We start from the raw sequence: 24,229 nt of genomic DNA on the forward strand, positions 1-24,229 counted from the left end.
CTTTCTCCTCGATGTAACTTAAAAACAATGGGTGCATTTGCACAAGGAAAACGTTAAGCAGGGTAACAACACAGCTGCCATCATTCTTTGATTTTCGGCATTACAATAGTCTATTGGAAACGAGTTAGCCTACAGCATGAATTCCATTAGCATGAGACAAGGCTTTTACAGAATGTAACACACCGGCCAAGAGAAAGTGAGATACGTAGTCAGTTGTCCAACTGAATGTACTCAACTGAAATGTGTCTTCCGCATTTAACCCAACCCCTCTGAATCAGAGAGGTGCAGGGGGCTGCCTTAATCGACATCCATGACTTCGGCGCCCAGGGAACAGTGCCTTGCTCTGGGGCAGAACGACTGATTTTTACCTTGTCAACTCAGGGGTTCGATCCGGCAAACCTTCCGGTTGAGCCCAACGCTCTAACCACTAGGCTACCAAAATATATGCTTCTGAAAGTAATCTACGGGTTACTTGAAAACATAACTGTAATACTATTACAATATTTGAAACCAGTAACTAGTTATTTTACTCCGTCAATCATAAAAGTAAGTAAGTAATATATTACCCCAACACAGTTCCCAAGTGATTCTGTTGCAATTTGTCTATTTTTCCTGGAGATAGAACTTTGTGTTGTGTATTGTTTTGGTATAACTGACATCATCATTGCTTAGCTGGCAAATATGAGAAAGTACAGACATGCTACTGTAAATATGCACAGTTCTCATATTCGGAGAACAGGACAGCCATGTGTTTCTATCAGTGGCAACACCACTTTTTCGGCTGGAGGGTTGATGCAAAAACATCCTTGGTTGACAACCCCTGATGTTTTTTTTGGGGGGGGGGGGCTTAGGGGATAAGTGGTGGGAGGTGGGAAACCTCGGTTGGGAGCCATGCTTTTTCGGGTGGGGGGCAGATAGAAATGTGGCGGGCAAGAGGATGGAGGGCGGGTGGGGGAACTGAAAACATGGTTTGGGGGGTACAACAGAAAAACATATTTGGAAATGAATATGTGATATTTTTTTTACTTTAACCTTTATTGAACTAGGCAAGTCAGCCAATTGTGCGCCGCCCTTTGGGACTCCCAATCACAGCCGGATGTGATGCAGCCTGTATTTAAACCAGGTAGTGTCTTAGACCACTGCGCCACTCGCGAGCTCAAATTAAATGAATGAATCTTGAAAATATATGAATTTGAAGATTGTACCTGTAAAACCCACCAACAAAAAACATGACAAAATAAATATACATTTGGTCACAAAAAAATAAACACCACTACCGCCTGGGCCATGTTTCGGCAACAAATAAGGAATGTTCCAGATACACACGTTTGTTCTACATGGTATATGTGGTGAGATTTTAAAAATGTGATAGCTCAGCATCTCAAAGAAAATCGAGAATTTTCAATGAGAAACACATTTGAATTAGATCCTTATAGGTGTGTTGTAACTGTTGCCTAATAATGACATAACATATTGCTAAGAATGTGAGAGTAGGGTGACTCCCTTAGCGGGTTTCAAACATAGGCCACCAGCACCAATGACAAACACCCTAACCACTGTCCCAATAAGGGATTTATTGGGCATGTGCTTATTGATCCAGTATAGTTAGGCCCTGTCCAGAGGAAATCCTAAACCCTCCTCCTTAGGCATTTGTGTAGATCTAAAAGAACGTGATAGGTGTGAGCAATGTGGTGAATGCACTTTGAAGTAAATCGCAGCTCTATTAAAAGTACAAACAAGATACATTTGTATTGATCATAGTGATTCAGGAGTGTAATTAAAACAGGTTAATATGCCCCACCAACAATATAGAACTATACAGAAAGCCCTTAAATTGTTCAAATAAGTAAATGAAATCGAACTAGAGAGAATAGGCAAATTAACTGACAACCTACACAGACATGGTGGCATAGCGGTAAGAGCTGAATGCTGAGTTCAGATCCCAGGTGAGAACATGTTATATAGTAATGACTGTATAAATAAACATCCAAAATGTAATCATGTGTGTTAAATATGTAACTTAAAAGCTATGTGTATGTATTCCTAACCTTGTCAATAGACAAAAAGAGCTGTGAATGCATCAGGGGTTTACCAATCAGGTCCTTGATGGGCTTGGCAACAGTAACAAAGCCATGTCTAATGAAACATGTTTTTTCGGAAAACATTTCTTTGGGACTATCAGGCTGTGTCCTGACAACTGCTACACCTTCCTATGAAACGTGTCTGGTACATTATTAATACGTCATGCAATTTCTAAACGGTTCTACAGATACGGATGAAAATACCCTCGAATTAAATTTGACCGTCTACACTGTAATCCAGGGGTTTAGAACTCGTTCAGGGAACAGAACTGAAAACCGTAAAATAACAACATGTTTCATGGAACAGAAACGGAACCTGTAACAAAAGTGACCCATATTGTTCTGGAACAGCACCATTCTTTAAAAAGCATGGGAACCAGTTAATCATGTTAAGGAGTAAGATTTTTAATTAGCTAGAAAATAATATGCTTGTATCACGTTTCACTTTGGATTTATTAACTACAAAAAGGTAAGACGTGTTTTTAATTCTGGTGCCGCTCTGCACACACAAGATTGTTAGCTACCTAGCTCAAAGGACATTCAATTTCAGTCACATCTTGCACCATAGGCTACACTTGTCTGTCCATCACGCATTTAAACAACTGGCTTGATTGGTTAGGTAATTTAGTGAGGAAAATGTCAAAAACTGTTGATTTGACAGGTTAAAAAGGAACAGAAAGGATCTAAATAACCGGTACTGTCTTGAAGTTCAAACCGGTTCAGAACTTTATTTTGTTGGTCGGAAACAAAAAAATAGTGGTTCTGTTCAGAACTAAATTATTGGAAAATAATTTTGGTTCCAACCCCTGCTTTAACCTCATAGTCATTGTATAATTTCAAATCCAAAGTGTTGGAGTACAGAGCCAAAACAACAACAATTGTCACTGTCCCAAAACTTTTAGATCTCCCTGTACTGTAGATATAACGTTCCCCTAACTAATAGAAAACTTGACACTCAAACATTAGGAGAACATTACAGTTAACATTACAAAAACATTCTCTCTCCCTGGATTTGTTAGTTGGGTTTATGACAGACAAATGTTGATATTGGCCAGTAAACCTCTTACCGTGCAGGTGAGTCTGAAAAAGTTCATGGACTACATTGCAAGTGGATCAATAGATAAGATGTCAAAAGCCCTGGAAAAAGGTCTCGACCCAAACTACCATGACCCTGACAACGGAGGTGAGTTGAACACTAGCTTGATAGGGTTGCCACTGCATGACTTTAACACTGTTTTCAATCAAATGTCAAATGATAATTTCAGATATTGACAACCCTCTTAATCTCAAACACTTTCTCTGCTCCCCCTCTCTCCCTGTTCCTCCATTTCCTGCCTCCTTCCTCTCTCTCTCCATCTTCTTCAGAATCCCCACTGTCTGTGGCGGTGCAGTCTGGCATGACAGTGGAGGGGATCAGGGTGCTCGTTCAGGGTGGGGCCCATGTGGACTTTAGAACCAGAGATGGACTGACAGCTGTACACAAGGCTGTCAGGGCACACAATCACGTTGCACTGCTGGTAACTAGGACTACACACACACACACACACACACACACACACACACACACACACACACACACACACACACACACACACACACACACACACACACACACACACACACACACACACACACACACACCACGTTGCACTGCTGGTAACTAGGACACACACACACACACACACACACACACACACACACACACACACACACACACACACACACACACACACACCACGTTGCACTGCTGGTAACTAGGACTACACACACACACACACACACACACACACACACACACACACACACACACACACACACACACACACACACACACACACACACACACACACACACACACACACACACACACACACACACACACCACGTTGCACTGCTGGTAACTAGGACTACACACACACACTCACACAAAATAAACATGCATTTAATAAACATGTCTTTTCCCCCTCCTTGCTAGGCTCTTCTGTCCCTGGGAGCATCTCCTAACTACAAGGACCGATGTAGCCTGACCCCACTGTACCACTCAGTGCTGACAGGTGGCGACACCTCCTGCTGCGAGACCCTACTCTACTACAGGGCCAGACTGGGAGTGAGGGATGAGAATGGCTGGGAGGAGTCTCACCAGGTATCCGTCTGGCTGTCTGTCCGGCTGCCTATCTCAAGGATGGGGGTTGATATTGTTTTGGACTGTGTTTTGTAAATATGTCAGTATTTGACTTTGACTTTAATCGAATCTGAAGTATCATATTTTCATGTGTAATATTTTTTGTGTGTTGATTTTTGTGTATGTTTGTCTTCTGTGTATTAGCATACGTTGGTATAGTACATTAGGTGTTTAGCATACTTTCAATCTCCTGTCCTGTCCGTGTCTTAAACTTTTCACCCCTCGTTTTGCACTCTCCTTTCTCCTCCATTGAGAGACACCTTCTCGCTGGTCTCTTTCCGTTGTTTCCCTTTCTCCCTCTCTTCTTTTCTCTCCATAGCTCAGGGATGAAGAGGAATTTGGAATGCAAGAGATACACAAGGTACTGATCATCTAATCCATGAATACTTCCATTCAAGTTGTGAAGTTGGGGGAAGAGTGACTCTTAGGATCATGACCTTGCATGACCTTCCATGGTCTCAAAGGGGTAAAAAAAAGAAGATGAAAGAAAGCAGAGTTGAGTTATTTCTTCCTGAAACAGAGATCCTTCACAATTCAGTACATTCATCTCATGTAACTGTTGAGATGCGGATAAATATTAGACACCATTAGACACCATCTCGTGCTGACATCTGCTATCTCTGCGTCATTCACTCACTATCTCAGTGCGCTGCTGTACACCAGTGTGGTGTCATTCTATTTTACTTTATTTTATGTTAACTTATGTAGTGTCCTGTGTTTTGTTACTTCTCTCATTTTGTGTTGTGTTATTTTAAGTGCAAATAACGAAAGCGGAAACCATTAAGGGGAAGGTCAAAAGCTTGTTTACATTGTTTTAATTTCTTAATTTGTTCTTTATTTTGCAATGGTTCAGACATTCATCAGTTCTATCTTTCATTCTGTTTGTCTTTTAATGTGTCACAATTGTATGAATAAGCACAGTAATTGCATATTTTCAAGTGATTGTGAAGTGATGACCCTTTCGATACTCTCTGTGATGTAATCTTTCGATACTCTCTGTGATGTAATCTTTCGATACTCTCTGTGATGTAATCTTTCGATACTCTCTGTGATGTAATCTTTCCATACTTTCTGTGATGTAATCTTTCCATACTTTCTGTGATGTAATCTTTCGATACTTTCTGTGATGTAATCTTTCGATACTTTCTGTGATGTAATCTTTCGATACTTTCTGTGATGTAATCTTTCGATACTTTCTGTGATGTAATCTTTCGATACTTTCTGTGATGTAATCTTTCGATACTTTCTTTACACCCCCTCCTCCCAAGGCCTGCCAGAATGGTTTTGCCCAGCACTTGGAGCACCTTCTGTTCTATGGGGCAGATACCACTTCTCAGAATGCCTCAGGGAACACCGCACTTCATATTTGTGCTCTGTATAATAAGGTAAGTATCGTTTTTTAAAATACAGGGACAACACAATAATCAGTGTTCGTGTCCATTCAAAGTTGAACTCAAAGTAACTGTTTTTTGAGTTTCAAATGTCTGTGTGACATTTTAGTCCTGAATTAAGTTAAACAGTGGCTGTCTTTCTGGCCTATCAGGAAAGCTGTGTTCGTGTTCTGCTCTACAGAGGGGCCAGTAAGGAAATTAAGAACAAGCATGAACAAACCCCCTTTCAGGTATCAATAACAACTTAATGTTTTCAGTTTTCTTTAGTTATTTATTCTGCCGACTAGCCCTAATGTAATCAGGTTTGCTATAAGTCAATAAACCATTGAGTTGAAAATCAGTTAGTTGTTTTAAATGTATTATTATCTAAGTGTTTATTAAATTGGGCATTTGCTGTTTTGGAGGGATTCTTACTTTACCCGATGCATGTGTTACAGTGTTGCATGTAATTGTATGTGTGCGTACATGTGTCTGTGTTTTGAAGGTAGCAGTAATGTCGGGCCATTTTGAACTTGGGGAAATCCTCAAAAACCACAGAGATGCAGATGTAGGTAAGTCTTGGTCCTCCACGTAGGTCTTTTCAGATTAGGAAGTGATTGATAGTGAGTTTTGGTGCATGAGTGTCTGTTAGCGTTGAATGGCAGGAACCCGGTTACCGAGATTTACTACCCAAAACCACTCCCTTTTCCCGGAATAAATAACTGCGAGAAACTGGTCAATTATAAGAAATTATTTATATAAATATATGGACGAGTTATGATAGAGTGGCATAGGAAAGATGCAATATTTGGTATAAAATGCTGTATATACATGTGAGAGGAGTGATGCAAGATATGTAAACATTATTAAAGCGGCATTATTAAAGTGACTAGTGATCCATTTATTAAAGTGGGCAATGATTTCAAGTCTGTATGTAGGCAGCAGCCTCTGTGTTAGTGATGGTTGTTTAACAGGATGGTAGTAGGGTGAACAGGCGGTGGCTTGGGTGGTTGTTGTCCTTGATGATCTTTTTAGCCTTCCATGTTGTAGGTGTCCTGGAGGGCAGGTAGTTTGCCCCTGTATACCACCCCTACCTTGTCACAACACAACTGATTGGCTCAAACTCATTAAGAAGACAATGCACACCTGTTAATTGAAATTAATTCCAGATGACTCCCTCATGAAGCTGGTTGAGAGAATGCCAAGAGTGTGCAAAGTTGTCATCAAGGCAAACGGTGGCTAATTTGAAGAATCTCAAATTCAAAATATATTTTGATTTGTTTAACATTCCATATGTGTTATTTCATAGTTTCGATGTCTTCACGATTATTCTACAATGTAGAAAATAGTACAAATGAAGAAAAACCCTTGAATGAGTCAGTGTGTCCAAACATTTGACTGGTACTGTATATCCTAGCCTACCTCTTTCAGGTAATACATTCAATGTACTATTAGCCAAAACATGTATCTAATGAATGTTGGGTTATGCATAAATACGCTTCCAACTTAAAACCTCGGTCTCTTGCACAATACGCAAGCACCTGCGTTCCGCTGGCCTCACCTTAAAAAAAACGTTCCGCTGGCCTTGGAGTCTCATGCGGAAAAAGCTAGACTAGAATAGCTTGCCGGACATTTTTTGTTGTTGTTGCGCTTCTTTTACCAACAGACTAATCAAAGAGGGATGCTTGCTCTTGTTTGCTTCAAAGTTAAATACAGCAGTCAATAGAACTCGTGGGTAGTTTGAAAGAAGAGCGAGCGCGCGATGGCGGTAGACTATAGCAGTTTTTTATTCAGACCCAGAACCATTCAATCTTTGAGAAGAGAAGGGAAACTCTAGTCCTATATTATTCAAGCGTGTCATTGCAATGATGAAGACAACAAAGCTTATTTCGTTTAACTGAAGAAGAAACGAACGACTGAAGCAACAATAGAGAGAGAAATAGTTAGGCAGGCTAATAACATTAGGGAAAATATTATGAAGGTATATATGCGGCTGTTTATTACACAAATATAAGCCCTATTTCAAAATTAAAATAAAACATTTTGAGTAACTTTTACAACTTTTTAAAGTAATTTTTTAGGCAGCATGTGCTGCACCAGAATCACATGTTCTCTCAGCTTTATCATGGTTTTGAACAATGTGCGTAAGTCCAGTCATATAATACAATACAGTACAGTAATACAATACAGTACAGTAATACAATACAGTACAGTAATACAATACAGTACAGTAATACAATACAGTACAGTAATACAGTCCACACTCAAAAAGAACAGCCTACTGGAGCTTGTTTCATTTCTTTACCCGAGAGAGCATATAGCTAGCCACATCTATAAGCTTTTCTGTTTTTCTGTCGAGCGTAATGCGCAGTAGCCTATATATCATATATGTATTGGATAATGGCACAATCATTTGGGCTTTTTGGGGTTTGGGATTATAAAAGTACTTTTTGATGTAGGCCTCGCAAAATGTATTTACTGTATGGCTCATCAGGCTCAGGTAGCATCAGCCTTGAATTCTAGATCAAAGCTCTAATCAAATCCAGACATAGGCCCATTTAAGTGACACTTCTGTTTTTTTCCGGGGAACACCGGGTTATCTGGGAGAAAAGTGATTTATTCTCCGGATGGAACATTTGTAAAATAAGGGGAAAATATTCTTCCTAAGTGTCTGTACTGTATGTCTGTCATGCTATCTGCTATAAATCACTTTGCAGTGCATTGTTTGGTATAAATGTTCTGCTTCATCAATCAACATGTGACTCAGAAGATCTGTTGTCTTTTGCCGTCATATTAAGTTGTTTTATCCCACTGGTAGATGGTGTTTGATGCGGTGCACTGGATCAGCATACAGAGGCTAATCCCTCGAAACATTTTACAAACTATTTTGTTTCTAAAAACACTATTGGTTCAGAGGTGGCCGGTTGACCTCAACCGATGTTTTGGATTATTGCTTGCCCAGTTTGAGGGTTGTATATCTGGTGTTCAAGTCCATCTGTGTTACTTGTCGATTGTCTTTGCATCCGAATCACTTGAGTCGGGTTGTTCATTGTTCACACTCTCACAGTATTCCCTCCCACTTTCTCTCAACTCTTGCACTAACCTCATTGTTTTTTCCACCTACCGGTGACTCTATTTTCTCAGTGCCCTTTCTGGAATCCCCAAAGTATGCTCCCAAAAGAGGAGAGAGTGCACGCACGCTCCCTCTCCTCATGGCTCACCCCTACCCCCTCCTGCGTGCTAACAGTGATAACAGCATGACCCTGCCTGACCCCATGGCCCTATCCAACAAGGCTGCTGGAGCCAATCCCATCCCTGGAAAGGTACATAGAGGCACAGTACGCAGATGTAGCAGGAGATTGCAACTGTACGGTTTATTGGGGAGCTGTGCTCTTAGTTACTTTGGGATGTTAACCAATGAATTGTGAGTGTGGGTCTGTGTAAGTCTCAACACAATTCTATATTTCATCCTGCGTGTGTGTGTGTATTCCCTCTCTGTCTAGGGTCGCAGGGCCTCTGAGGGTGTGAGGAGCTCCAGCAGTCCCAGGGCCCGTACCCGCTCCCCGTCGCGAGGAGGAGGGCAGAGCGACACGGAGGAGAGGCATCAAAGCAAACCACAGCGCGGCAGACAGGGGTGCGAACATACTGGAGGGAGAGACTGTAGATATTTCAATCGATTGATAACTAATGTGCATATCCAAAAAGTGATATTTTTACATGCATTTTGGTTGTCTACAGCCAATGGGGCTGTTACTAGCTTTAACGTTTCCAAAAATGTTATTCTCATAGTGTAAACCACTGTCATGAGCCATTTCTTGTCCCTCTATCTCCTTACTGGTATCCCCAGGTGTTGTTCCATGATACACAAACTCTTCCTCTGTCTTTCCTCTTGCAGTGCGACCTCAGCGGGTAGTGGCGGGTGGTCAGCTGGGGGTCAGATGAGGCATATGTACAGTGCGGTCCCAGGGCGAGTGTACATGGCCACGAGGGCCTACACTGCCCACAGAGACAAAGAGCTCAGCATCAGCAAAGGAGACAAAGTCAAAGGTAAGCGAGATTCAGAGAGGAGCGGATTTTTGGAGAGCCATTGTGTTGATTGTAAAGTTGGGATGACCCCTCTTCTCGTTGTTCTCTCTCTCTCTCTCTCTCTCTCTCTCTCTCTCTCTCTCTCTCTCTCTCTCTCTCTCTCTCTCTCTCTCTCTCTCTCTCTCTCTCTCTCTCTCTCTCTCTCTCTCTCTCTCTCTCACTCTCTCTCTCTCTCTCTCTCACGCTCTCGCTCTCTCTCCTCCCTTCTCTCAGTGTTGAGTGTTGGAGAGGGGGGGTTCTGGGAGGGCACAGTGAAAGGTCGTACAGGCTGGTTCCCCTCAGATTGTGTGGAGGAGGTCGGTCCTCCCAGTAAGGACAATCGATCAGGTGAGACAACACCAGCAACCTTATAGAAACCAAATACAATATGTGCTCAGACAAAGACACAATCCTCACTCGCATTGCATCAGCTCAGACAAACACCAACCAAAATCCCTCTACAGATGCTAACCCCGCATTTACTGAATGACTCATCTTATCGTCATTCAGTTGCCAACATTCTATTGACTGCAGGACATCCTCACAATGTTACATGCAGTAGGGCATGTATCACACCCACCCAGTAACATTAATAGCACACCACCACAACACCCCAACTTGATCATTGTGTGTTTCAGAGATGATGCAGTGGAATACAAAAGTATACAAAGACACACTGAGTACACAAATAGCGGGGACACAAAGACGACAAAAAAAACACACATTAATATAAATGTGACACATGATTTTTGGTTCCAGAGACGCGCAGTGAGAAAGCCAAGAGGAAGCTGTTCCGTAATGTCACCATGGGAGCATATGATGGCGTGGATGGCCCCAGGTAAGACTGGACTTGATCAAAACTTGTCATCTGCTGGCCCTCAGGGACTAGACGTATTGATGAATGACCTCACGCAAAGCTTTGGTTTTTTTTTACCCCTGGGACACATGGTCACCATGGTCACCAGGTTCTAAGGGTGGAGCAATCGTGAAGTAATGAAGGAACAGAAGACAAGAGGCTCGGGGAAATCACTAGCTAACTCTGCTAAGATTGAATACCCAGTACTAATCGTGCTCTGCAGCCCGTATGATTCTCAGTAGAACACATACAGTAAGCTTAGACATGATCTACTGTGATGTTTTAGCTGTGTTTTGTCACTTGTGTAGGTGGACAGCTAGAATCGGCTAATTCGTTGGTGTTTCTGATGGGCGTGTTTCTGGGTTGGAAATTGGAGGAAGGTGTGCGTGCGTGTAGGGTGAACCGGAAGTGATTGCGTGTTTATGCTATTGTGCAGCTGTTTTAAGACCATGCTGGCGCTAAAAGCACGGAAGTCAACAAGTCAGTTCAATTCTATTTCTTGTACATCTAGCAGACAAAGTTGCTTGACTTCTGCTTGTTCATCTGGCCCAAATCAAATCAAATCAAATGGTATTTGTCACATGAGCCCCAATACAACATTTCACATTACAGTAAAATGCTTACTTACAAGCACTAACCAACAATTCAGTTTAAAAAATAAAATAAAAAATAACTTTAAAAAAAAGAAGAATAAGAAATAAAAGTAACAAATATTTAGAGAGCAGCAGTAAAATAACTGGGGCGTACAGAGTCAATGTGCAGAGGCACCGCTTAGTAATATGAGGTAATATGTACATGTAGGTAGAGTTATTAAAGTGACTATGCAGAGATAATAACAGAGAGTAGCAGAAGTGTAAAGGGGGGCAATACAAATAGTCTGGGTAGCCTTTTGATTAGATGTTCAGGAGTCTTATGGCTTGTGGGTAGAAGCTGTTTAGAAGCCTCTTGGATCTAGACTTGGCGCTCCGGTACCGCTTGCCGTGCGGTATGAGAGAGAACAGTCTATGAACAGGGTGGCTGGAGCCCAACTCACATGACCAATCACCCCTCCGAATTCGCCCTTTCAGTCCTACTTATTTTCCCTGTTAAAAAAAATAATGCCATAAATGTTGACGATGGATTCCCTCTTCCCCATTGCATCTGTCTAATCCTCTAGCGTCAAGCTGCAGTCCAGCCCCAGACAGCTGCAGTTGTGGTGTGCATCATAAGGACTAACAGTGCTGTGTGTGTGTGTGTGTGTGTGTGTGTGTGTGTGTGTGTGTGTGTGTGTGTGTGTGTGTGTGTGTGTGTGTGTGTGTGTGTGTGTGTGTGTGTGTGTGTGTGTGTGTGTGTGTGTGTGTGTGTGTGTGTGGCTACGTGTGTGTGTGTGTGTGTGTGTGTGTGTGTGTGTGTGTGTGTGTGTGTGTGTGTGTGTGTGTGTGTGTGTGTGTGTGTGTGTGTGTGTGTGTGTGTCTACGCGTGTGTGAGCGTGCGGCACAACATCCTGATGATGAGTCTTGGGGATTTGGAGGTGATGAGCTTGCGTTCGGTCAATCGGCAGGTGTGAGGAGGGACTCCACGCCCCCAGGGTTTTGGGCTTTCAACGTGTAGCTGACATTAGCCGTGTGCTAAGAAGCTCTTATTATTAGCTTAATGAAGGTTCACCGGTATTTGGCTATGTGAATAATGGCCAGTGACTCAGACGGTGAATGACGTCTGTGTGAAGAGAGAGTGCATGTAGAAATGTGTGTAGTACAGTGGTGGTTATGTGGCCGTAATACAGTAGCATTTTGAACTGGATCCAGCTCCAGATGTACGGCTGCTGCTACCCATTGCATTTGTGTGTTTGGGAGAATGTCAATGAGAATTTTGAGTGGGTTTTGTTCGAATTTGAATGTTGCAAGTGCTGTTATGTGCATGTGTGTGTCTGTATTTGCAGATTAGGAAATCTCTCTGGAGTGGAAATCAGCTGTTTGTGAATCTGCCAGAAACCAGTCAGTGGATGTTCAAGTAAACACCGCATCCCTGCTGCCTGTTACCCCCCCTTCCCCCACCTGCAAAAGCATCTCTTTTCTGTACCTCTTTTATGCTAAACCACCACTCTCTCTTTCCCTCCCCCTTCCCTTTTTCACATCCAGCGTTCTCGCCCTCCTCTCTCTTGCACTCTCTCTCCTTGTCGCAGAGAACCATCTCTGTAGCTTTCCTTTTCTTTCTTTCACTCTCCCTCCCTCTCTACTCCTCTCTCTCTCTTTCGCACTGTCTTAAGCATGCAGGGTGTAGACGTGCTAGGCCAGCGCTCGCTCGCTCCCTCCTCTCTCTCTTCTCTCTCTTCTCCTCTCCCCCACTCTCGCGGCTCTCTCTGGCTGTGCTCTCGCTGGTAGAGCGAGAAGAGGAGGGAGAGGAGGGGGTGGAGGAGAGGTGGGGGGAAATGGCAATGGGGGGATGCGGAGAGAGAGATCTGTCTCTCTCTCTCTCCCTCTCTTCATCGTGGCCGTCACTGGGCCCCAGAAACAGGAGCGTGTGGTTCATTTACAGGTAGCCGCTGTTTCCTCATTCATTGCCTGGCTATGGATGTGAGGAGAGGACAATGGAGAGAGGGGAGAGGTAGATGCAACAGAGAGGCCGTGGATTTGAAAGGCGGATTAATAAGCTATGTATTGTGTGTGTGTGTGTATTTGTGTGTGTGTGTGTGTGTGTGAAATCCTCTTTTTCCAGTGTGTGTGTGTATTTGTGTGTGACGGAAGTGGCTACTGAATGGAGGCTCTGACTGCAGCATGTTTATCTCTGTTTCTCCCCTCTCATGTATTTCTGAGTGTAATCTGAGAGCACGCTGCAATGTCAGCTATATATTGCCATATCTCATAAACGGTGTGTTCCATCTGTGTTTGTACCACTAACATATAGGATGATAATTGTTTTATAGAAAGGGCGAGAGTGGACACATTAAGTGGTTTGTTTGTGATTTCCTTCATGTGAGTGTGTAAGTGGGTGTGAGCGCACAGGCACAGTGTGTGTCACTGTGGTTGAGTGTCGTTGTGGGAGTAGTTCATCTGTGTCGGTGGCCCTGAATTGTGTCTGCGTGTATGTTATTGTGTCTCATGTATGTCATTGTGTCTCATGGTTTAATTGTATGTATGTAAATGTAGAAGATGAGTATGTAAGTATGTATGCCTACAACGCTGCTTCTTCTGTACAATCCTGGAAGCTACAGAGGATGATTCAGGAATCAGAAGGGAGCGTACATGTAGGCTACTGTAATACTGTAGGCTACTGTAATACTGTAGGCTACTGTAATACTTTAGGCTACTGTAATACTGTAGGCTCCTCTAATACTGTAGGCTACTGTAATAATGTAGGCTACTGTAATACTGTAGGTTACTGTAATACTGTAGGCTACTGTAATACTGTAGGCTACTGTAATAATGTAGGCTCCTGTAATAATGTAGGCTACTGTAATACTGTAGGTTACTGTAATACTGTAGGCTACTGTAATACTGTAGGCTCCTGTAATACTGTTGGCTCCTGTAATACTGTTGGCTCCTGTAATACTGTAGGCTCCTGTAATACTGTAGGCTCCTGTAATACTATAGGCTACTGTAATACTGTAGGCTACTGTAATAATGTAGGCTCCTGTAATACTATAGGCTCCTGTAATACTATAGACTACTGTAATACTGTAGGCTCCTGTAATACTGTAGGCTCCTGTAATACTGTAGGCTGATGTAATACTGTTGGCTCCTGTAATACTGTAGGCTACTGTAATACTGTAGGTTACTGTAATAATGTAGGCTCCTGTAATACTATAGGCTCCTGTAATACTGTAGGCTACTGTAATACTGTAGGCTACTGTAATACTGTTGGCTCCTGTAATACTGTTGGCTCCTGTAATACTGTTGGCTCCTGTAATACTGTAGGCTACATTTAACATTTAAGTCATTTAGCAGACGCTCTTATCCAGAGCGACTTACAAATTGGTGCATACACCTTATGACAACCAGTGGAACAGCCACTTGCATCTAAATCTTGTTGGGGGGGAGAAGGGGGGTGAGAAGGATTACTTACCCTTACTTACCCTATCCTAGGTATTCCTTGAAGAGGTGGGGTTTCAGGTGTCTCCGGAAGGTGGTGATTGACTCCGCTGTCCTGGCGTCGTGAGGGAGTTTGTTCCACCATTGGGGGCCAGAGCAGCGAACAGTTTTGACTGGGCTGAGCGGGAACTGTACTTCCTCAGTGGTAGGGAGGCGAGCAGGCCAGAGGTGGATGAACGCAGTGCCCTTGTTTGGGTGTAGGGCCTGATCAGAGCCTGGAGGTACTGAGGTGCCGTTCCCCTCACAGCTCCGTAGGCGAGCACCATGGTCTTGTAGCGGATGCGAGCTTCAACTGGAAGCCAGTGGAGAGAGCGGAGGAGCGGGGTGACGTGAGAGAACTTGGGAAGGTTGAACACCAGACGGGCTGCGGCGTTCTGGATGAGTTGTAGGGGTTTAATGGCACAGGCAGGGAGCCCAGCCAACAGCGAGTTGCAGTAATCAAGACGGGGAGATGACAAGTGCCTGGATTAGGACCTGCGCCGCTTCCTGTGTGAGGCAGGGTCGTACTCTGCGGATGTTGTAGAGCATGAACCTACAGGAACGGGACACCGCCTTGATGTTAGTTGAGAACGTCAGGGTGTTGTCCAGGATCACGCCAAGGTTCTTAGCGCTCTGGGAGGAGGACACAATGGAGTTGTCAACCGTGATGGCGAGATCATGGAACGGGCAGTCCTTCCCCGGGAGGAAGAGGAGCTCCGTCTTGCTGAGGTTCTGTAATACTGTAGGTTACTGTAATAATGTAGGCTCCTGTAATACTATAGGCTCCTGTAATACTGTAGGCTACTGTAATACTGTAGGCTCCTGTAATACTGTTGGCTACTGTAATAATGTAGGCTACTGTAATACTGTAGGCTCCTGTAATACTGTTGGCTCCTGTAATACTGTAGGCTCCTGTAATACTGTAGGCTACTGTAATACTGTAGGCTACTGTAATACTGTAGGCTACTGTAACACTGTAGGCTCCTGTAACACTATAGGCTCCTGTAATACTGTAGGCTACTGTAATACTGTTGGCTCCTGTAATACTGTAGGCTACTGTAATACTGTAGGCTCCTGTAATACTATAGGCTCCTGTAATACTGTTGGCTCCTGTAATACTGTAGGCTACTGTAATACTGTTGGCTCCTGTAATACTGTAGGCTACTGTAATACTGTAGGCTATCAATCAATCAATCAAATTTTATTTATATAGCCCTTCGTACATCAGCTGATATCTGAAAGTGCTGTACAGAAACCCAGCCTAAAACCCCAAACAGCAAGCAATGCAGGTGTAGAAGCACGGTGGCCAGGAAAACTCCCTTGAAAGGCCAAAACCTAGGAGGAAACATAGAGAGGAACCAGGCTATGTGGGGTGGCCAGTCCTCTTCTGGCTGTGCCGGGTGGAGATTATAACAGAACATGGCCAAGATGTTCAAATGTTCATAAATGACCAGCATGGTTGAATAATAATAAGGCAGAACAGTTGAAACTGGAGCAGCAGCACAGTCAGGTGGACTGGGGACAGCAAGGAGTCATCATGTCAGGTAGTCCTGGGGCACGGTCCTAGGGCTCAGGTCCTCAGAGAGAGAGAAAGAAAGAGAGAATTAGAGAGAACATATGTGGGGTGGCCAGTCCTCTTCTGGCTGTGCCGGGTGGAGATTATAACAGAACATGGCCAAGATGTTCATAAATGACCAGCATGGTCGAATAATAGCAAGGCAGAACAGTTGAAACTGGAGCAGCAGCATGGCCAGGTGGACTGGGGACAGCAATGAGTCATCATGTCAGGTAGTCCTGGGGCATGGTCCTAGGGCTCAGGTCAGTTGAAACTGGAGCAGCAGCATGGCCAGGTGGACTGGGGACAGCAAGGAGTCATCATGTCAGGTAGTCCTGGGGCATGGTCCTAGGGCTCAGGTCCTCCGAGAGAGAGAAAGAAAGAAGGAGAGAATTAGAGAACGCACACTTAGATTCACACAGGACACCGAATAGGACAGGAGAAGTACTCCAGATATAACAAACTGACCCTAGCCCCCCGACACAAACTACTGCAGCATAAATACTGGAGGCTGAGACAGGAGGGGTCATGTCACGGTTTTCATGTGGTGAAGGAGAGTCGGACCAAACTGCAGCGTGTATATTGCGATCCATGTTTAATCACACAACGTAACACGAATACAAAACACAAACTCTACAAAACAATAAACGTAGTGAAAACCGAAACAGCCTTAACTGGTGCAAACTAACACAGACTAAGGACATCAAGACACTCAGGACAATCACCCACAATACAACCAAAGAATATGGCTGCCTAAATATGGTTCCCAATCAGAGACAACGATAAACACCTGCCTCTGATTGAGAACCACTTCAGACAGCCATAGACTCTCCTAGAACACCCCACTAAGCTACAATCCCACTAAGCTACACACCACATACAAAAACCCATGTCACACCCTGGCCTGACCAAATACATAAAGAAAAACACAAAATACTTTGACCAGGGCGTGACAGGTCAGGAGACGCTGTGGCCCCATCCGAGGCCACCCCCGGACAGGGCCAAACAGGAAGGATATAACCCCACCCACTTTGCCAAAGCACAGCCCCCACACCACTAGAGGGATATCTTCAACCACCAACTTACCATCCTGAGACAAGGCTGAGTATAGCCCACAAAGATCTCCGCCACGGCACAACCCAAGGGGGGGGGGCGCCAACCCAGACAGGATGACCACAACAGTGAATCAACCCACTCAGGTGACGCACCCCCTGCAGGGACGGCATGCGAGAGCCCCAGTAAGCCAGTGACTCAGCCCCTGTAAATAGGGTTAGAGGCAGAGAATCCCAGTGGAAAGAGGGTTACTGGCCAGGCAGAGACAGCAAGGGCGGTTCGTTGCTCCAGAGCCTTTCCGTTCACCTTCCCACTCCTGGGCCAGACTACACTCAATCATATGACCCACTGAAGAGATGAGTCTTCAGTAAAGACTTAAAGGTTGAGACCGAGTTTGCGTCTCTGACATGGGTAGGCAGACCGTTCCATAAAAATGGAGCTCTATAGGAGAAAGCTCTGCCGTAATACTGTAGGTTACTGTAATACTGTAGGCTACTGTAATACTTTAGGCTCCTGTAATACTGTAGGCTAATGTAATACTTTAGGCTCCTGTAATACTGTAGGTTACTGTAATACTGTAGGCTCCTGTAATACTGTAGGCTAATGTAATACTGTAAGCTACTGTAATACTGTAGGCTCCTGTAATACTGTAGGTTACTGTAATACTGTAGGTTACTGTAATACTGTAGGCTACTGTAATATGTGAGTGTATACTGTGACCACTGTGAGTGTCACACTGGCCAGTGGTGAATTCATGTAACGTAGAAGCAGTCAATATGCACATATAAATGTAACAGGAACGACGGGGGTTAAATGGTACAGACTATTTCAAAGAACCACGGTGTCATTCCTACACCTCTGTTGCCTTGGGGATAACATGATACAAACCAGCCATTTGAGCACACTGCTGCATGTAGATTTGTATCCTTTGAGAGGGAATGCACGAAGGAGACGGGATGAGAGAAAAGGAATGAAGTGTGAACAGCAGATGGATGGAAGGCGGCTTTTTGCGTTGGCGAAACCGTAACTTTGACAGTGTGGCGACACACAAGGGAAGGATGAAAGGGACAGTCCAAACTGTAGACCTCAGTATGAGAAGTTAACAGTGGTTTCTTCAGCTTTGAAATGGATCCCATGGACTGCCTGCTCACACCGAGTTCAGCAACTCCCAGAAAAGCAAAGACTCTCATCCTCAGCCGTGTTGTACCTTGGTGGATTTGCACAGTCGATTGGAGGCGTCAGTTTGAGTTTATCCCGGGCATCTAATGCAGAAAAAAACGAAGCTCCGGAATAAAACACGGGGATATCAACCCAACGGATTCAACCACAAGTCATACAGTGACCGAAGAGCCAGACATCCTGATGGAGTTGCAAAACAGCATGAATTGAGACCGGCCAGCAGTGTAAAATTGAGACCTTTAAATGAACGGAGATGTTGTTGCATATGGCTGTTAAGTCTGAGGTTACAGTATGCACTGAGCTCATAAAACAGTGTGAATTGAGACCCGGCAGGCTTTACAGCGTGAATTGGAGACACTGTTGTTGTAGGACAGTATATGGCTACTGTGGAGTGAGGCTCCTGTATTCGCTGAGCTCTACATGAGGGAAAGCCGCTGCAAGGCAGCCATAAATCTGGCAAGCAAACAGAAGTCCCAGACATGGCAATGGGGCAATGACCAACTCGTAACCCTGTGCCATAAAACTAATCCTACCATATCATAACAACTGTCAACCATCGATGAAAGACAGCAAATGTCATTATGAAGAGCGACGACTAACTGCTACCCAATCATAGATCCCTATCTGTGCATCATCAAGTGGAGAAGTGGAATGAGAGCTAACCAAGTTAGCTAGTGAAGTGAAAGCTTGAAGAAAGTGAATGCAGTATTACAGGTGTGTTTATAAGTTCCCATTAACGGTGAAGTGTCTGTGCAGCATTTTTTATGTACATTCCCACGTGCTTCCTGGTGCTAGTCAGCGTTATGCTGGATTATGGAGAGGTCTCTCCAGTACACTCCTCCTCGCCCATCATGACACCGACTCTACCCTGGTTTGACGAGTGTCTTTGTATGGTGGTGCTCTTTGTATGACATGCCTCAAGCCCCCCCATCTTTTGGTGCAGTGTGATTTCATAATGTGATGCAGTATCGCTGTCTCCCAGATTCAGAAATGCTTTATTTGCATGACAATGAGGCTTTCTGTTACTCAAGAAGTCATATAGCTTGCTCTCTCTTGCTCATTGCCCCCCCCCCTCTCCCTCCTCCCCTTCCTCCTTATTCTCTCTAAGTGACTACATCATTAAGGAGAAGACAGTGCTCCTGCAGAAGAAAGACAATGAGGGCTTTGGCTTTGTGCTTCGGGGAGCCAAAGGTGAGTGCCTGTCCTCCGAGATACCCCTGGATGTCTCCTATCTCCAGCTTCCACAGTCCTCTATCCTTCTATATATTTAACTTTCACCTCTCTCATTTCCTCTTACCCATTTCTTCCATCCTATCTCCCTGCCTCCACTTTAACACCATTGTATTGACTTGTCTCTCTGCAGCCCAGACTCCTATAGAGGAGTTCACGCCGACCCCAGCATTCCCTGCGCTGCAGTACCTGGAGTCTGTGGATGAGGGCGGTGTGGCCTGGAGGGCTGGCCTAAGGATGGGGGACTTCCTTATTGAGGTATGGATCCCTGGAAAGGCTTGTCATTCTGAGAGTTTATGCAGGACTGGAAATCAACATGGGATCAACTTTTGTACTGACTATCAAATTGTAGATGTTTTTATTTGCTTTGAGTTTGAACTCAAACAGTGCAGTAAGACAGTTCAGTCTTGTTGCCAGCCAGTGTTATCTCTCTCTCTCTCTCTCTCTCTCTCTCTCTCTCTCTCTCTCTCTCTCTCTCTCTCTCTCTCTCTCTCTCTCTCTCTCTCTCTCTCTCTCTCTCTCTCTCTCTCTCTCTCTCTCTCTCTCTCTCTCTCTCTCTCTCTCTCTCTCTGTGTGCGTGTGTGCGTGTGTGCGTGCGTGCGTGCATGTGTAGGTCAATGGTCACAATGTCGTGAAGGTGGGCCACAGGCAGGTGGTCAACATGATCAGACAAGGTGGCAACACTCTGATGGTCAAGGTTGTCATGGTGGCCCGCAACCCGGAGATGGAGGACACCAACCCCAGGAAGAAAGGTATACTTTTTAGTTTGTCCTGTGTCATTTATGCAATTGATGTTTATAGCGTAGTAGTAAACAGTAATGATTGTTTGCAATGAGTGTATGTTTATAACACACTAGACAGAAAGTAAGTGCGTGTTTGGTCCTTCTACTTTGGCAGTCCCCCAGCAGGCTAAGAGGCTGACTCCTCCTGCCATTGCCCTGCGCTCCAAATCAATGACATTAGAGCTGGAAGACATGGGTAAGACAATTGAAGAAGGAGGGTTGAGAAGCATGAAAACCGTGGAGAAAAGGAAAGGAAAAATGATTGTGCACATTCTGACCCATAGAAAAAAAAATGATTGAAAAAGTCCATGAAATATTAAGTGAGTTGATGCAGAGAGCCTTGGGGACTTAACTGGTATAGGTAAGGATCATTTCTCTATTTACCAATGGCTTGATGAGGAGGACTATACTATGGAGATACATGTCCTCTTTCAAGTGAATGTATGGAAATGTGCCCTGTATGGGAAAGATAGAGAGTCGTTCACATTCTGGAAACGCTACAGTATGCAATGGCATAATATAACCTCTGCTCCTTTTTCTTCTTTTTCGGCTAAATCAAATGGATGACTAACAGTGGAGAAAGGTGGGAAAAGGTTGAGTTGTGTATCATCATTGTCATCATCAGTGTTAAAGTATGTACTGGGTTCATTCGTGTTATTTTGTGATATTACAGCAGTCTCGGTATACTGTCATAGCATAATATGATTGCCTTCTTTTCTCTAATATGCTGCAGCTGCCTCTCCATGGAAAAAGAAAGCAGGTGAATGTCTCGCTTATCATTACTTTCCTCAGCCCTTAAGCCCCCATTCAAAATCAGTCTGCGAGGGTCCTATGAATACACTGCCTCTGCTTTCCAGAGTACGAGTCCTCCCAGGTGCCTGATAAGAAGAGGACAGTCTATCAAATGGCACTAAGTAAGATCTGACCCCTGTCCCCTTTTGTGTTTCAAGAGGCCGTCTTTGCTTTTAATATTCTTATGCTTTTGATCTCTCTCTCTCTCTCTCTCTCTCTCTCTCTCTCTCTCTCTCTCTCTCTCTCTCTCTCTCTCTCTCTCTCTCTCTCTCTCTCTCTCTCTCTCTCTCTCTCTCTCTCTCTCTCTCTCTCTCTCTCTCTCTCTCACACACACACACACACACACACACACACACACACACACACACACACACACACACACACACACACACACACACACACACACACACACTCTATCTCTCTCCCCCCTTTTCTCCCTCTCTCTCACACATACATGCGCACAAACTCTCTCTGTCTGTCAGATAAACTGGATGAGATCCTGGCAGCAGCTCAGCACACGATTGCGTCAGACGGACAGGGGCAGCGGGGTCACGGGGGGAAGAGAGAACGAACCAAGAGCATCGCCCCCAATGAGGTACTGCATCATTCTCAGCATTGTTAGTGCCACTGTTGTTAGTGCTTTCTTAAAACGGCATTGTTGGTTAAGGGTTTGTAAGTAAGCATTTCACTGTAAGGTCTGCACCTGTTTAATTCGTTGCATGTGACAAATGCAATTTGATTTGATTTGATTGGAATAAATTACATTTTTGATGGGAGGCTGTTGCAGAGGAGTGTAAAATGCTTATTTTAGGCTGGATCATGTGGTTGAATTGTATTGTATTGTTGTATTGTTTTAATTCTGTAATGTAATGATTGTTGCTGCCTTCTTTGCCAGGTCTCATATGAAAAAGAGACTCTGGGTCTCAATGGGCTTTTCCTGGTTAAATAAAGGCTACATTTAAAAATAAAAATAAATGCTCCACCATCAAATCAAATCAAATTTTATTGGTCACATAAACATGGTTAGCAGATGTTATTGTGAGTGTAGCGAAATGCTTGTGCTTCTAGTTCCGACAGTGCTGTAATATCTAACATGTAATCTAACAATTCCACAACTACCTAATACACACAAATCTAAATGAGGAATGGAATACGAATATATACATATAAATATATGAATGAGCAATGACAGAGCGGCATAGGAAAGAAGCAATAGATGGTATAAAATACAGTATAACATATGAGATGAGTAATGCAAGATATGTAAACATTATTAAAGTGGCCAGTGATTTCAAGTCTGTATGTAAGCAGCAGTCTCTGTGTTAGTGATGGCTGTTTAACAGTCTGATGACCTTGAGATAGAAGCTGTTCTTCAGTCTCTCGGTCCCTGCTTTGATGCACCTGTACTGACCTCGCCTTCTGGATGGTAGCGGGATGAACAGGCAGTGGCTCGGGTGGTTGTTGTCCTTGAGGATCTTTTTGGCCTTCCTGTGACATCAGGTGTTATAGGTGTCCTGGAGGGCAGGTAGTTTGCCCCCCGGTGATGCATTGTGCAGACCGCACCACCCTCTGGAGAGCCTTGCGGTTGTGGGCAGTGTAGTTGCCGTACCAGGAGGTGATACTGCCCGACAGGATGCTCTCAATTGTGCGTCTGTAAAAGTTTCTTCAGCCTCCTGAGGTTGTTGCGCCTTCACCACACTGTCTGTGTGGGTGGACCATTTCAGTTTGTTCGTCGATGTTGATCAGGGGGTGCTCCTCTTCTGTTTCCTGAAGTCCACGATCATCTCCTTTGTTTTGTTGACGTTGAGTGAGAGGTTGTTTTGCTGACACCACACTCCGAGTGCCCTCACCTCCTTCCTCCCTGTAAGCTATCTCGTCAATGTTGGTAATCAAGCCTACTACTGTGTTGTGTCGTTTGCAGACTTGATAATTGAGTTGGAGGCGTGCATGGCTACGCAGTCATGGGTGAATAGGGAGTACAGGCGGGGGCGGAGCACGCACCCTTGTGGGGCCCCAGTGTTGAGGATCTGCGAAGTGGCGATGTTGTTACCTACCTTCACCACCTGGGGAGGCCAGTCAGGATGTCCAGGACCCAGTCGCACAGGGCGGGGTTGAGATCCAGGGCCTCAAGCTTAATGATGAGCTTGGAGGGTACTATGATGTTGAATTCTGAGCTATAGTCAATGAACAGCATTCTTACATAGGTATTCCTCTTGTCCAGATGGGATAGGGAAGTGTGCAGTGTTATGGCGATTGCATCGTCTGTGGACCTATTGGGGCAGTAATCAAATTGAAGTGTGTCTAGGGTGTCAGGTAAGGTGGAGGTGATATGATCCTTGACTAGCCTCTCGAAGCACTTCATGATGACAGAAGTGAGTGCTACGGGGCGATAGTAATTTAGTTCAGTTACCTTTGCCTTCTTGGGTACAGGAACAGTGGCGGCTATCTTGAAGCACGTAGAGACAGCAGACTGGGATACGGAGAGATTGAAACTGTCCATAAACACACCAGCCAGCTGGTCTGTGCATGCTCTGAGGACACGGCTAGGGATGCCGTCTGGGCCGGCAGCCCAGCGAGGGTTAACACGTTTAAATATCTTACCCACTTCGGCCACAGAGAAGGCGAGCCCACAGTCCTCGATAGCGGGCCACATACCATGACTGTACTTGCAGAACCTACTAACCCTAGGGATCATACCCTCAATTCAGGGACTGTGTCTGCAATGCTGGATGTGAAATAGACCTCACAGCCTAGGATATTAACTTATTGCTTTCTCCATATTGCGCTATATCACTAATACTCTCAATGCAAGTGTAATGCGCCTTCACTTTTTCCCGTTCTCCACATCTCTCCCTGTGTGTCTTTCTTCTTTGTGTGTCTTGCAATACATTAAGCCAAGTCATGACCAGTTGGTTGGTGTAATGCCGCCTGGCTTCAACCAGGGTCAGTATCCCCCCGGCCATCCGCATGGAGTAATGTTGCGACAGAAATCTATTGGTAAGTCCTACCGATACAATTACTATGAAGGTTACTGTCAA

The 24,229-nt window shown here is 44.4% G+C and overlaps 1 protein-coding gene across 1 annotated transcript in view; it reads left to right on the plus strand.

Annotated features, from left to right (window-relative positions):
• The window catches only part of LOC118402607 (SH3 and multiple ankyrin repeat domains protein 1-like), a 58,988-nt gene that overhangs the window by 26,151 nt on the left and 8,608 nt on the right, over positions 1 to 24,229 (plus strand). Inside the window, exons 5-24 of the mRNA XM_052478442.1 lie at positions 3,156 to 3,264; positions 3,447 to 3,598; positions 4,057 to 4,224; positions 4,583 to 4,624; positions 5,532 to 5,648; positions 5,807 to 5,884; positions 6,139 to 6,205; positions 8,778 to 8,956; positions 9,137 to 9,267; positions 9,529 to 9,680; positions 9,933 to 10,046; positions 10,458 to 10,536; positions 19,496 to 19,578; positions 19,751 to 19,875; positions 20,231 to 20,369; positions 20,515 to 20,595; positions 20,974 to 21,101; positions 21,259 to 21,313; positions 21,674 to 21,786; positions 24,086 to 24,188. Coding sequence (XP_052334402.1) covers positions 3,156 to 3,264; positions 3,447 to 3,598; positions 4,057 to 4,224; positions 4,583 to 4,624; positions 5,532 to 5,648; positions 5,807 to 5,884; positions 6,139 to 6,205; positions 8,778 to 8,956; positions 9,137 to 9,267; positions 9,529 to 9,680; positions 9,933 to 10,046; positions 10,458 to 10,536; positions 19,496 to 19,578; positions 19,751 to 19,875; positions 20,231 to 20,369; positions 20,515 to 20,595; positions 20,974 to 21,101; positions 21,259 to 21,313; positions 21,674 to 21,786; positions 24,086 to 24,188 — 2,215 coding nt within the window. The remainder of the gene's footprint in view (positions 1 to 3,155; positions 3,265 to 3,446; positions 3,599 to 4,056; positions 4,225 to 4,582; positions 4,625 to 5,531; positions 5,649 to 5,806; positions 5,885 to 6,138; positions 6,206 to 8,777; positions 8,957 to 9,136; positions 9,268 to 9,528; positions 9,681 to 9,932; positions 10,047 to 10,457; positions 10,537 to 19,495; positions 19,579 to 19,750; positions 19,876 to 20,230; positions 20,370 to 20,514; positions 20,596 to 20,973; positions 21,102 to 21,258; positions 21,314 to 21,673; positions 21,787 to 24,085; positions 24,189 to 24,229) is intronic.

Source organism: Oncorhynchus keta, chromosome 24 (genome assembly GCF_023373465.1).
Source record: "Oncorhynchus keta strain PuntledgeMale-10-30-2019 chromosome 24, Oket_V2, whole genome shotgun sequence".
NCBI classification, from domain to species: Eukaryota; Metazoa; Chordata; class Actinopteri; order Salmoniformes; family Salmonidae; genus Oncorhynchus; species Oncorhynchus keta.